Genomic DNA, 14,018 nt, shown 5'->3' with positions numbered 1-14,018 from the left:
TGATGAAATCCCTACCAGATTATATACAAACAAAAACCTGTGCTCCACAGTAGTAAAAAAGCACAGGTCATTACTGTTTACAAGAAGGGTAGTCGAAGTGATCCACAAAACTACCATCCAGTATCCTTCACATTGTTCGTTATGGAATCTTAGAACATATTCGGAACATAAACATAGTGATGATGATATATTTCGAACAGAATGACCTCCTCCATGCCAACCGGCATGGATTCCAAAAACAATGATCATGTGAAACAAAACTTACACTCTTCTCACATGACATACTTTTCAGCGTTGGATCAGTGCAGTCAGATAGATCCGTAATTCTTGATGTCTGGAAAGCATTTGACTCAGTACAACATTCACACATATTTTCAAAAGTAAGACAGGGTATTAAGCAAAATTTATGACCGGATTGAGGATTTTTTAGTAGGGAGATTGCAGCGCATATCATTTTATAAGGAGAGTCGTCATTGGATGTAAAAGTAATTTTGGATGTGCCCCAGGGAAGTTTGTTGGGGCACTTGCTGTTAATGTTGTATATTAATAACCTAGCAGACAATATTAATAGTAACCTCAGACTATTTGCAGACGATGCAGCCATCTGTAATGAAGCACTGTCTAAAAGAAGCTGCATAAATATTCAGTCAGCTCTTGATAAGATTTCAAAGTGATTCAAAGGTTGGCAGCTTGCTTTAACTGTTAAGAAATGTAAAATTGTGCATTTCACAAAATGAAAGAGCATAGTGTCCTATATAATATCAGAAAGTCACAGTTGGAATTAGCCAACTCGTGCAAATACCTGAGTGTAACACTTTGTAGGAATATGAAATGTAAGGGTCTCATAGGCTCAGTCGTGAGTAAAGCCGGTAGCTGACTTGAGTTTATTGATCAAGGGAACCATACCAAATAGGACTAAAAGGTGATTTTGAATGTATACAGAGAATGGCGGCATGAATGGTCACAAGTTCGTTTGACCCACGGGAGTATGTTACTGAGATGTGGAAAGAATTGACATGACAGACTCTTGAGATAAACATAAACTGTCCCTGGAAAGCCTACTTACAAAGTTTCGAGAACCAGCCTTAAATGATGACTTGAGGAATACAGTACAACCCCCTATGTATCACTCACATATGAATTGTGAGGGCAAGATTAGATTAATGACAGCATGCAGAGAGGCATTTAAACAATCATTCTTCCTGTGCTGCATATGTGAATGGAATGGGAAGAAAACCTAATAACTGGTATAGTGGGAGGTATTCTGTGCCATGCACTTCAGTGGTTTGCAGCATATAGATGTAGATGTATATTCAACATCATTGCAAGTTATGTCTGTCCCATTGCGTGAGTCAGCTGGATGTAACACAACACTGTCTTCTTGTGTACACTGTGTATAATTTACATTTAACATCTCATCAAAGTAAGACTTCAAAGTTTCTTTAATCATATAACATCCACAATGAAATTTCCATTATTGCCTGTTAGATATTTGGAATGTTCTAGTTTTCATCATCCCATATATCATTTTCTTATTTCCGTTAACTATCTCTCTCAGTTCATCATTCTTTGTGTTGGCCACTTCTCTTGTTCCTCTGGAACAACTAGCCTTGCTTGATTCTTATTGATTCTGGATTGTTCCTTATTATTATCAGTCTTGTCTCTAAAGTGTTTTCTAAACATGTTGTTCTTATTCAGGACCACAGTTCTAGTTCTGTCATTCCACCATCGAGTTTCCTTCCATTTTCTTGTGCCACTGGTTCACCCACAGACCTTCCAGGTTATTGGAACAAGATTTCCTTTCAGATCTTTCCATTCCTCTTTGGCTGTTTTTGTGTTTGACCTTGGAAATAGTCTTGACATTGTCTTGGAACGTTACCACTTTATCACTGGGCTTCAGTTTCCATGTCCTGATTTTTTTTTTCCATCTGTGTCCTTCTTACTTATTTTAGCTTATTGAACATGAAGTGGCCAATGAGGAGTCTGTGATCTCTTTCCAAGGAAACACTAGAGGTGACTTTACCATCCAACAGTCTATTTTGCTTCCGTTTCTCTATCAGAATACGTCTATAAGATATATGTGGTGTCTGTTCTTTTGGACATGTTCGAATGTTCAAATCCCAGTCTGTCAAAAAATTTTCAGCTAGCCCCATTGGTACAAATCAATGCCAACTGGCAACTAATGTCTTTAGGTTTAATGATCTTATGGCTTTTTTAATTTTGAAACAGAGTTCCCTACCACAAAGTTCTTTTTCGTACTGAAGTAATGGAGTGTATTATCTTTAGGGTTCCCTGGACCACCATCCATGTTGGTCTAGAATATTCTCATACCCACCTCTTGCAGTCCCCACTTGGGCATTCATATCACCCATGATAATTGAAAAACAAGCTCAAGCTGTAAAGAGTTCAAGACAAAAAACCTCATAGCATCTGAGATGGTATTGACATACGTGACTCATGGATACTACCAGCTATCGAGAGTAACATATGATTTAAAACTCGGAGACAGTTTCAGGTACAAGTGTAGGGTGATATCTGACATTGAGCAGAAAGGACATATGTGGACAGTTTCAAAGAGGCAGAGTAGTTGAACTGTAATTGCTGGAGGAGCCTCATTTGCCAACCCATCAAATAATATGGAACTACTTGGAATGGGGACAGTGGTGATGATGGTGGCATCAGCGCAATATGTGAATACTATCCTTTGTGGAAACATGACAACTGATGGGAACAGTCTTCTCTTGTTTGAAACAGCAGGATAATCCTACAGGCTAGACATCTTTTATTACTCTTCGTGATCAAATAACTTAGTTTCAACATGAAATTTAAGCATTTCCTAATATATTTACTGTTTTACAAACTTGGAGTATAGTTGGCTGTAATTGTCAAAAACTGGCTGTATTTCAGTAAGCAAAATGTATTTCTCCTTTCAAGGCTTGAACTGTAAGTGTGACTTCTAGTGGTGTGTAGAACTTCATACTGTACCTGGACTATAATAACAGTCATTGACAGCTAGTAGCTAACATACCAACAAACAATCAGAATACAAGCATTGTGACACCTTCTGGTCTCTTCACTGTTTTTTATTTTCCTCCACTAACTCGGGTGGCAGTTAACATAATCAGTTGCTGATAATGCTTACAGCTGCTAACCTAATCATTAGAATTGTTTTCGTTATTTCTCTGTGCTTCTCTGAGCAGAATGTCTGAAGCTATCACAGGAAAAGTACAAAAGAATGATGAACTATTGTGATCTTAAGTAGTGAACTTAATTGTGCACATTCACAGGGGGCTGAGTAAAACTAACAAACATGGATCCACTTTGCACATGAGAGTACTGGTAAACTATAACTTCCTGCCACTTGCTCTATCATAATTTTCAAAAGTAAAAGTGTCATAGTGTTAACTATGCAGCTATTTGGTTTGCCTTAAAAATATTCCTCTGTGGTCACCATAATGGTCTTAAATGGGCTATTGTGGTGGTTGTCAGGGTAGGCAAAATCGGACGGTGCATTTCATCTGGGTGTGACTATTGCAACGGGGAATCATGAAAGTTTTGGGGCACCATTTGAGTTTGTAAGTGGGGGACTCTTTATATGCGTAAGGAAAGACGAGGAAGGAATCACAGGAAAGAAATTGATAGAAAATGGGAGACACTAGTGAAGGACAGAAGTCGTATGGTTTCGGGATGAAAAAGGAAATTGTTCAAAAACTTTTAAGCTAATAAATTCTCTCTCTCTCTCTCTCTCTCTCTCTCTCTCTCTCTCTCTCTCTCTGTGTGTGTGTGTGTGTGTGTGTGTGTGTGTGTGTGTGTGTGTGTGTGTGTGTGTGTACACGTACTTCCTAGTTTTAAAGTTAGTGAGGAAACAGTATGAGGCTGGCAATGGAATCGCATGAAAGATGATGGGTAATGGTCACATGAAGTTTTTTTTCAAGTATAAAAAGTCATTGTAAGCATAATTCTTAGCAGACACGTATAGTGTGTATTCCCTGTGTGTGTTGAAAAGCTTAATGGGGGAAATGTAATTTTTTGCAGTTTTATTGATTAATGTTTAGAAGTAATTTAGGTGATATGTAAGATGTACTTCAGCTTAAAACAGAACTTTGTAAAAGTACTTTCCTTTCCTATTTACAGGAGCAGTTTCTCAAACAAATTATGTGTTCCGCTCTACGCTCGTGTTAATCCAGTATTTGGTGCAATACCTGCGAAAACAAATTGACAATCCATCTGTCACACTCACATTGCCTTCGAAAAGAGTACTACAGACAATACGGACTATGTGCACTTTAGAATTTCCAGCAAATTGTGCTGAAGAGAGTGAAGGCATTACTGCTATTTTGTCATCATCAAAGGTGCCCGAGGCAACTGTGAAACATTTGAGTAAGTAATTTTACCACAGTTTTAATATATATATATATATATATTTGTGTGTGTTTGTGGGGGGGGGGGGGGGGGGGTGGATGTGCGAGTTTGTGTGCATTGGTTTTTTGGACCTTTTTGTGACGCCATAATTTACGACCTTTGTAGTTTATTGCTCTCATGTCAAATGAAAACAAAACAGATTTCTGTGGCTGGGAACTATCGAGTGAATTAAAATCCATTTGTATAATTACCGAAGGATGAAATATGTTATTAGTTTCAGATTTTATTTTATTTCCACCTTTCTGACAGTCGAGCATAAATTGCCTTGCAGAAAAATGAAGTAATTTTTGTCGTTTTGCCAAAGTAATTTGGCTTTTATTAATCTTTCCCGCTGAGGCAGTCAATTTATTTGAAATGAAGTATTTAATTCCTCACTATTGGTTGGTTTCTACTGTTTTCTGCATTTCAGGTGCAAGTTTTTATCTTCTAGCACTATGGCACTATGCCATAATAAAGAACCAAACATGAGATAATACACTACTATTACTCCCAGAAAATCTACATCCGAATCTGGACGTACAAATGTACATTTTAAGCTGAATTATGCATTTTAGTATGGTTCACAAAATTCTGATGATCTTTGAATATCTTCCAATGTCTTGTTTCTTTTATGACATAATTTAAGATCTTTTAATGTTTTACACGTACAAACATATGGGCTTCCTGCATCGTCGTAGCTGTGGAAGCCTGGTGACACCTGTTATCTGGAGCTCTCTGGCAGCTGCTGAAACAAACTTATTTCTAACAGCCCACAGGAAAATATTGCAAATTGTTGTTTGAAAAGCATTACTTTCAAAGCAAATTTCCTTTTACGCAAGGTAAACTGTGTGCAAGAATGTACAATGAATTTCTTAAATCAGAGCATTTGAGTCTAATTTAAAAATCAACTTTTTGAGGACGACTATTTAGAATAATTTTGAGCCCAGAAGATCAGACTTTTTTGCCATTGTTAAAGATTTTACTGGCACATTTGTGTGATGTACCTTAAAGTGTACCACGCGCAAAAAAAAAAAAAAATCGAAATTATATGTGAAAGCTTAGCTTCTCTTGAAGCTTCTTAATCTCAGAGACTAATATTATATGTGAAAGCTTTTCTTTTCTTATAGCAACACTATGTATATTAATTTAAACCATTAACTTTTCTTATTTGTGTGTTCATGCTACTTGACAGTGATGTTGCTATTGACTCACTACTTCACGTGTTCTATACTCTGAATATCCACTGCAATCGGCTGGCAAGATCACATGACAGGAGCTATCACTGACTTACTTCAAAGTGCATCGCAATCTTGATTTCAATGCTTCAGAAAGTAACATGGGGTGTTTGGTGGAATTTGAATTTATGCTTTCATAATACAAAAATATGCAGTGTACGTGTTGCTGCACACAAGACATCTTTCCAAAACGTGTTTTTTTTTTCCCCCTGAGTTTCATTTTCTAAAGTGCATTCTATGTCATTGTATAAAACCATAACCAGTCAAAGGATTGATAAGTTTTACAGTTTAGCATGGAAAAAGTGTATTTTGATCTGGGAAACAGTGTATTTCTAACCAGGAAATCAGGGAAAAATCCAGGAACTCTTTTTTTCCTCCTCATCCACGTATACACCCTAGATTAACAAAAACATTGATGGCTGTTAATACATTAGAAGGTCTTAAAGTTTTATTTTCAGTGACATAGTAGTAAGATATCTAATACATAAGTTGAATCTACTTCCAAGAGCGGAACAACCCTAATGTATGAGAACTACTGCTACTGACCAATCATCGTGTTTTTTATGAACAAAGTACAGTTTTTAGGTTTTTTAGACCATGATCTTTCTACTGAAAATGGTTTAAAAGAGTTTGTAGAAGACCTCTTTTTTTGCGTCGAAAATAGCTACTTTTAGAAAAACTGTCAACATTGCCCTCAGTGTGGGAGCTATTGGAAAGCAGTAGGAGAATTAATTTTTTTATTCTAAGATTTTGTTTTGGTAAGTTTATATGTGCAGAGTTTCAAGTTTATCCCGCAATTTCTTTTGGAAATATAAAGAGGTAAATTTCACATTTTTTCATGTATATTTTTTTGACCAACCTTGCTTCAAATTATTCACATCAAAAATGGTCAGGTAATCCTTTTTTCTTTGTTATTTTACATAAGAGAGCTTAAAAGTTGTACAAGATGGCCTAGTTTTGTTTCTTTCGAGATAATATTGCCAGAAATATTATTTCTCTACTTGCAGGTGCACTGTCGATAGCTGTGCTATTGAGTCAAACAAATGACTATATATCTGAAAGAATTCAATTAGTGATAGTAAAACTTTACCAATGCTCACTGGGAACATGTGCAAATGTTAACACACAATTTCAGGAACTTTTTCTGAAATTAAACCACTCGGTATGGAATGGCCCAAATGTGAAATAACGAACAAACACAAACCTATGGCTAAAAATAGATTCTAAGTATTATCTTTACTTCTGAAGGACTGGTACTTATGGTAGCAGACAAATCCACATAATTATTTCCAGAATTTAAATATCCTGGTGTACAAGTTGCATGTAATAGTTTCAGAGTTCCCTTCTCCATGATGTGATATTACAAGACACACATCTACCACACAAATGCCTCATTAGAGAGGAATTAAAGAACATAACCCCAGTCACCACCATAAGTGTTACATAATGTAAATAGACCTCAATTTTATTTTGCACACATAATGTGAAGTAACATTAAGAGCTATTGTCCATCTTTAATGATCTGGATATTGAGGATACATCTGTCCACATTCTTGTGCAACACGTTCCAAATTTGCACATATTCACCTATTAAAGTTTGGGTGTGCTGATACTTCACAGAAAAATATCTTAGGGCAGATACCAAGTTCTGGGCAGTTTCATTACACTGTTGCTACAGCAGCTTTTGGCCATTCCATAAGTGCAACACACAGTGAAATTGAGGCAGCAACTCCATTTTTTCATCGACTTTTGTGGAAGCAAACTAGATTGCTAGCACAGTTGACTTCTATGCAGGAGAAGTTCGACTCAAATTCCCATTTGGCAATAAAGATTTAGATTTCCTTAAATTGATCAGGGTAAATGCTGGGACAGCTTGTTTGGTCGGGAAGGGAAATGCCTAATTTCCTGCCGTCTAGGGACTCGGAAGTATTTTTGTGAGTGTGTGTGTGTGTGTGTGTGTAGTGAGATGGGTCCCCAAGCCATTTAGTACTTCTTCCATTCTTGTGCTGTAATTTTACACTCTGACCACATCATTTCTCCACATTATTCTCTTGGACACATTCCCTGCTGACAACCTACCTCATTTGTGAGACGTCAATTCTGCCTTATCCCTCCTCCCTCTTTGTTCCCTTATTTTACACCACATATTTTGGTTAACTTATGTTCAGTCCCCTTATCTGGTTTTGTGCTGCATCGTTTCAGTGTGTGTGTATATATATATATATATATATATATATATATATATAATTATTTTTTTTTTTTTTTTTTTTTTTTTTTTTTTTTTTTTTTTTTTTTTTTTTTTTTTTTTAGGCCCTGTGAGAAAGGTTGTTCAGTACACAGTGAGGTGTAAAGCCTGTGTGTGGGGTCATCAGATAACCTTATGGTAGTAGTCTGCTGACCCCACAGGTAGCACTATTCATGCCTGAGCTGTCACTTAACCGTGCATGCTGCGGAGTAGATGTCTGTTTTTGTAGAGGCATTAGGACCCTGGGCACTGGCCACTGCACTAGCTTGCCTTTGCTCTGCCTGGGTGGCACCCATGGGGAGACACTTTATTCGGAGCAGGCAGATATTTGGTATTGTGAAATGACTAAACTTATCAGATGGTGGCAGTGAAGCCCTGACAGTCTCTTCAGACTGACCACAATTCAGTGTCAATTGCTACAACTCTAGAAACCTTCCCCCTTTGGCTACAACATGGCAGAAAAACAAAACAAAGTGACTTGCAGACAGTTATTCCCCTCAGCTCCTGGTTTGCACCTGAACATTTGGAGGGTCCTTTCCCTCTACTAACCCAATATTTTTTGTGGAGAATATGGGAGATGTGTTTGGCAAAATCTCTTCCCTCTGCAATTTATGAAGTAATCCCATTTTGATTAAGAGGGTAAATCGTGCCAAGTCCCAGGTGTTACTCTTGAAAACAACTTACTGACATATCTGTTACCATTGCATTCCGTAAGAACCTCAGCATGGTTCAGGGATTAATTTTTCACCAGGAAATAACACTGCAGACGGATGAACACAAACATGTGGACAGGTGAAGGATCCACTTGTTGAGACCCGCCAGATAACAAGGCAAACATCAGTGAATTCATCCTCACTTCTTAGGGAGATTGGTTTCCAGAAAAGACCTAAACCATGTGTTACTGCTGCAATGTGAAACCATATTTCCTACCCCTGTAGAGGTGTATTTAATGCCAGCACTTCAGTCATGTGTGCCCGGGGTGCATACTAACTGATTTGTGGAGGCTGTGCTCGTTCACTTGACAAAAGTTCACCATGTGCGCTACCACCTGTCTGTAGCAACTGTGTCAACAACCAACCCACGTGATCCTTAAAGCCTTCTAACGTACAGAGGGAACCCAAAATCCAGAAGTTGATGGTCACGGGTCACCTCTCATATTTTGAAGCTTGGAGAAAATATGATTTTTTAAAATTTTGTATTGATGATATTGACCAAATCAGAGTTGGCATTAGCTGGTGTATTTACTCCCTCATCATTGATGTCCAGTTGTTGTGCAAATAGAATTGACCATATGGGCAATAGACCTTCCTCTCATGGTTCCTGTGGCATCATGTGTGGGAATCATTCCATGCATCCAGTCGGAGAGGCAGCATCCTCGTCCTGTATATTGATGACAAGGCTCTCTTTTTGGGAATCCTCTCTTCAGATTCACACAGATTAGAAATCCACACTAGCCATTGGCTGAAGGAGGAGCCACAGCTTGTGGGGTCACAGGGCTTCCTGCTCTTCTTCTGTCCATGCACTCACAGCAGATAAGCCCTCACAAGAATCTCTGCTGCTAAAAGTTGTGAAAGAGGGGGAGGAGGAGGATGTTCATTGACATTGTTCCATTCCCACATGTGACAAACACTGAAGTTGGGGTGTGACCTGCCAGGCCTCTTCAGGCCACACACCTTCAGGTGGCTTGCGGAGTATGGATGTAGATGTAGAACCCGAACACTGTCAGTTTGATGATCCAGTGGATCTGCAATGGATGTTACTGTCATCTGCCAGAACTACAAAAACTAATTTCCTCTTGGTCTGCGATCTGTGTTGCTATCCAACAAACACAATTCAGCGATGATCATTCCCTAACTCTTCTCAAGGTTACTGCGGTTTCTTTCAGAACCTCAGAACCATACTTGGCCCTAGAGAGCATCAGAAGGGGTCTGTACATTGGTTTGTGGAGATTCATCAGTGAGTGTGCGGCGGGGCGGGTTGTTATCTCGCTATCCTTTAAACGATCAGTCCACCAACCGAGGTAGTTTTCAGGTTGTCTGTCCCTTCACTCTGCGATGTAGATACTGGTTTAGCTGACAAATGCAGTGTTGACAAAAACTCGACTAAATACCTACCACACACAAGCCACACAACTCCAGTCCATGGGCAGTAGCTGAAAGTTAGTTAAACAATCAAGTGTTCGGGATTCTTGCATGACTCGTGTGAAAAAATGTCTGAAATTTCCTTTTAGGTGGTTTATTATTTCTAAAACAAGGAAAATGTCTATAAAATCCGTATTTAATACCCGGACACTAATTATGCAATGTTACTGTCTTTGTAACAAGTTCACGCCCAAAAGCAGGCAGAAGGGATTTAGTCCGACCCAATATTTTAAATGTTCTTAACTGTCTCTGACCCATGACTCTTTGCAAGTTAACACAATCAGTTGTTCAGAAGTCTTCTTGTATGGAAGTGCTTGAAAGAATGTCTTGTAATTTGCATGCAATGTGTCAGACAGAGTTTATGTACCACTTGAATTGTTCACACGTGAAATCTCCTAAAATAAATCACTCACAAAGCTCAACCTTTCTCAAAATACTCAACAATGCTTTTCATCAACTACACGAGAACTGATCAAACTTGCAGGTTTGTTCCTTTTGGTACAAATTTGATCAGTGCGATTTAACACAGAAGACGACTCCTGAATGACTATATTGAGTGTCAAGGCAGCTTCATTGGGGAAGCCATTAAAAGTATCTCGCATTGAAGTCCGCACTAAATTTTGTGCTTCAGTAAAACATTGCCAATCTTGGAGATTTTGTGGTCTTTTAAATTTGGCTCACTTTTTTCTTTGCTTCATCTACAAAAATGAGAAGAAAGATTAAGGTGTAATGTCTTACATAACTCACATAGGGCAAGCCTGGTGAAGGAAGTTAGGTTTGTTGGTGGTTAAGGGACTAAATAGCGAGGTCATCAGACCCTCAAGCAAGGGATAGTTTATTATGCTGTCTTGTTATCTTGTTGTAGCTTGCAATGGAGCCGGGAGGAGAGCAGGTTTCGGTTTTCACACTTGCACAGCTGACACTGGCCACTGGGCCGAGCGAGCCGTTGTACTTGCTTAATGCTGTGTGCAGTATGTTACATGTACTCTGTGGATTTGAAGAAGTACTGTTAAATATAAAGCGATCTTTTTCATTCTTAGTGTATCAAATTCTAAGGATGATAGAACCATACTGCTATAATTTCAAATTGATAACTTCACTTTTTTCGGCGGTATAAATTTTTACCTTAAACACACAATAAGCATTCTGTCATTGTGAAACCGAGTTAAGTATTGTAATGTATTCATCTATAGCATCAACTGAAACTATAACCTAGAGGATAGGCTCATGAATCAAATTTTCCGGAATTTTCTTTAGTTTTATTACTATAGATTTCTGACTTAATTAACAGTGCATTGAAAAATTATTATTTCATTGTGTTTTCAGAGAGACAGAAAGTGAATGGAGGACATAAGTAAAGTGAGAATGTGACATGTTATTACAACTCACAAGGGAACCTCCCCATCGCACCTCCCTCAGATTTAGTTATAAGTTGGCACAGTGGATAGGCCTTGAAAAACTGAACACAGATCAATCGAGAAAACAGGAAGTAGTTGTGTGGAACTATGAAAAAAATAAGCAAAATATACAAAGTGAGTAGTCCATGCGCAAAATAGGCAACATAAAGGATAGTGTGAGCTCAGGACCGCCGCGGTCCCGTGGTTAGCGTGAGCAGCTGCGGAACGAGAGGTCTTTGGTTAAAGTCTTCCCTTGACTGAAAAGTTTAATTTTTTATTTTCAGACAATTATTATCTGTCTGTCGATCCATCCGATGCGAGGTAACTGCGCCCTAGTATGGGGGCGCTACACCTAAACAAACGTCGAAACACATGACGTCAGTCGACTACAGGACAGAAGGATCAGGCACTGTACAATTTTAGTGTGGGAGTAGACGTGATTACCATTCCTCCAGGTTGTACACCTCTTGTGTTACCATTAGATGTGTTTGGTTTTCGGCAAGTGAAATACTTTGTGAAAAGATTCTATGATTTTGCGAAGCTGCAAAGGTACACAGAGCAGTATTGTTTACATGATCGTGTGTCAATTATCAAAGTTCAGGCATAATCAGCTTCGCTCTCCAAAATTCCAGGACATGTTCAGATTTGCTGGGACATATGCAGGATTTGATGGTCTACACACGGAAAAATTTGAAAATGTTAAAAACCTATGTTTTGACAGAGCACAGGGAAAACTGTGTGTCTGTGAAACTGTTGCATTCATTTGTTGCAGTTTATGCGACAAACTCTTATGTTTTCATCACTTTTTTGGGAGTGATTATCACATCCACAAGAAAGCCTAAATCAGGCAAGGTAGAAGAATCTTTTTACCCATTCGCCAAGTGTACAAGCTAGGTGGGTCGACAACATAGTCCTGTCATGTGACACACATGCCGTCACAAGTGTCATATAGAATATATCAGACGTGTTTCCCTGTGGAGGAATCAGTTGACCTATGACCTTGCAATCAAATGTTTTCGGTTTCCATTGGAGAGGCACGTCCTTTCGTCTACTAATCGCACGGTTTTGCGGAGCAGTCGCAAAACACAGACACTAAACTTATTACATTGAACGGAGATGTCAATGAACGAACGGACAGATCATAACTTTGCGAAAATAAAATAAGTAAACTTTTCACTCGAGGGAAGACTTGAACCAAGGACCTCTCGTTCCGCAGCTGCTCACACTAACCATGGGACCACGGCACTCCTTAATGAAATGAACCAAGATGATGTGTTTGGGTTTTTGTGCAGATTTGTCTTGGAACTTTATATTTTCACCTTAAGTAATTAATTTAGCTGTTCAATCGATTAGTGATTTTTGTGAAATCTTTATTCTACTAGGTCTTTCTCAGCTTCTCTAAACCAGTTGGGTTTTGTTTTGCAGTTGAGGAAAAAGTCAGATTTGTGTAATTAATATGTTAAGGGTTCATTCTGAGAAGATGCCCATAAAAATTTATCCTTCTTTTTTGCATTGTATCTGAAAATTTTTAGATTTTCTTGTAGAGAGTTTCGTTTTTGATGTATATTATCTTATCTTGGAGTTTTGGTTCTATGATTTTCCTTAAAATGTTTCTTTCTGTTATCTCAAGTTTCTCTATTTGACCTTTGATGTTCATGTTTAGTGTTTCCACTGCATACAGTGCTTCTGGGTTAATTACTGTCTTGTGAAGTGTAATTTTAAACCCCCATGAAAGGGATTTTTTTGTTATACCTATCTTCCGTTAGTTGGAAGGCCAGTTCAAGTCTATTTTTTCTGGATTCCATTACTGTGCTTTCCCCAGAATTCCGACTAATTCATTCTCTGAGATATTTAAATTCTTTTTCTATTTCACCCTTTTGTTCTTGAACTTTGAGGTGTTTATGTGAGTTATTGATGTTTGTCATGGTCTTAGTTTTTTCGAAGGAGATGTGAAGACCTATTTTAGCTGCTTGTTTCTTTACTTCAAAGATTTACTCCTGTGCTTCTTCCATTGTTTCAGCAAACAAGGCCATATCATTTGCAAAGGCAATGTTCTTCTTTTTGCAACCCAATCTTATACCACGCTTTATATTTGTGTTACATTCTCTGATTACTTTCTCAAGTGCACAGTTGAACAGCAGTGGTCAGAGCCCATCTCCCTGTCACACCCTCATTTATATTTCGAAGGGTTCTGAAAGTTCACCAATGAATTTAACTTTCAAAAATGTATTTGTAAGGGTCACTTCTATGATATTAATTGATTTGCTATCCAAACTCATTTCTTCCAGGACTCCTGACAGAGATTCTCTGTCAATCGAATCATGTGCTTTTTTCTAAATCAGTGAAGGAGATTACATAGGTCTTTGCCCTTTATTTTTGGTATGTCATAACGTTTTTGAGGTGTAGTATTTGTTCCGCACATGACTTGCCCTTTCTAAAACCTCCCTGATATTCCCCAATTTGTGGGCCCAATTGGGGCTGTGCTCTGTACAAAAGGACTTTAGAAGAATCTTGTATGTTGTATACAGCAGTGATATTCTTCTGTAATTGTTGGGGTGGATAGGGCGGATGAGAGTTATTCTCCATTCTGCTGAGATCT

General features: G+C 38.3%; 1 protein-coding gene across 1 annotated transcript in view; it reads left to right on the top strand.

Moving 5' to 3' along the window:
• LOC124556456 (protein purity of essence) overlaps window positions 1–14,018 on the top strand; it is a 443,522-nt gene that overhangs the window by 33,424 nt on the left and 396,080 nt on the right. The window contains exon 3 of the mRNA XM_047130407.1: window positions 4,135–4,380. Coding sequence (XP_046986363.1) covers window positions 4,135–4,380 — 246 coding nt within the window. The remainder of the gene's footprint in view (window positions 1–4,134; window positions 4,381–14,018) is intronic.

This window comes from Schistocerca americana, chromosome X (assembly GCF_021461395.2).
Source record: "Schistocerca americana isolate TAMUIC-IGC-003095 chromosome X, iqSchAmer2.1, whole genome shotgun sequence".
NCBI classification, from domain to species: domain Eukaryota; kingdom Metazoa; phylum Arthropoda; class Insecta; order Orthoptera; family Acrididae; genus Schistocerca; species Schistocerca americana.
The sequence above is the reverse complement of the archived record's forward strand: the minus strand, read 5'-3'. Positions and strand labels throughout refer to the sequence as shown.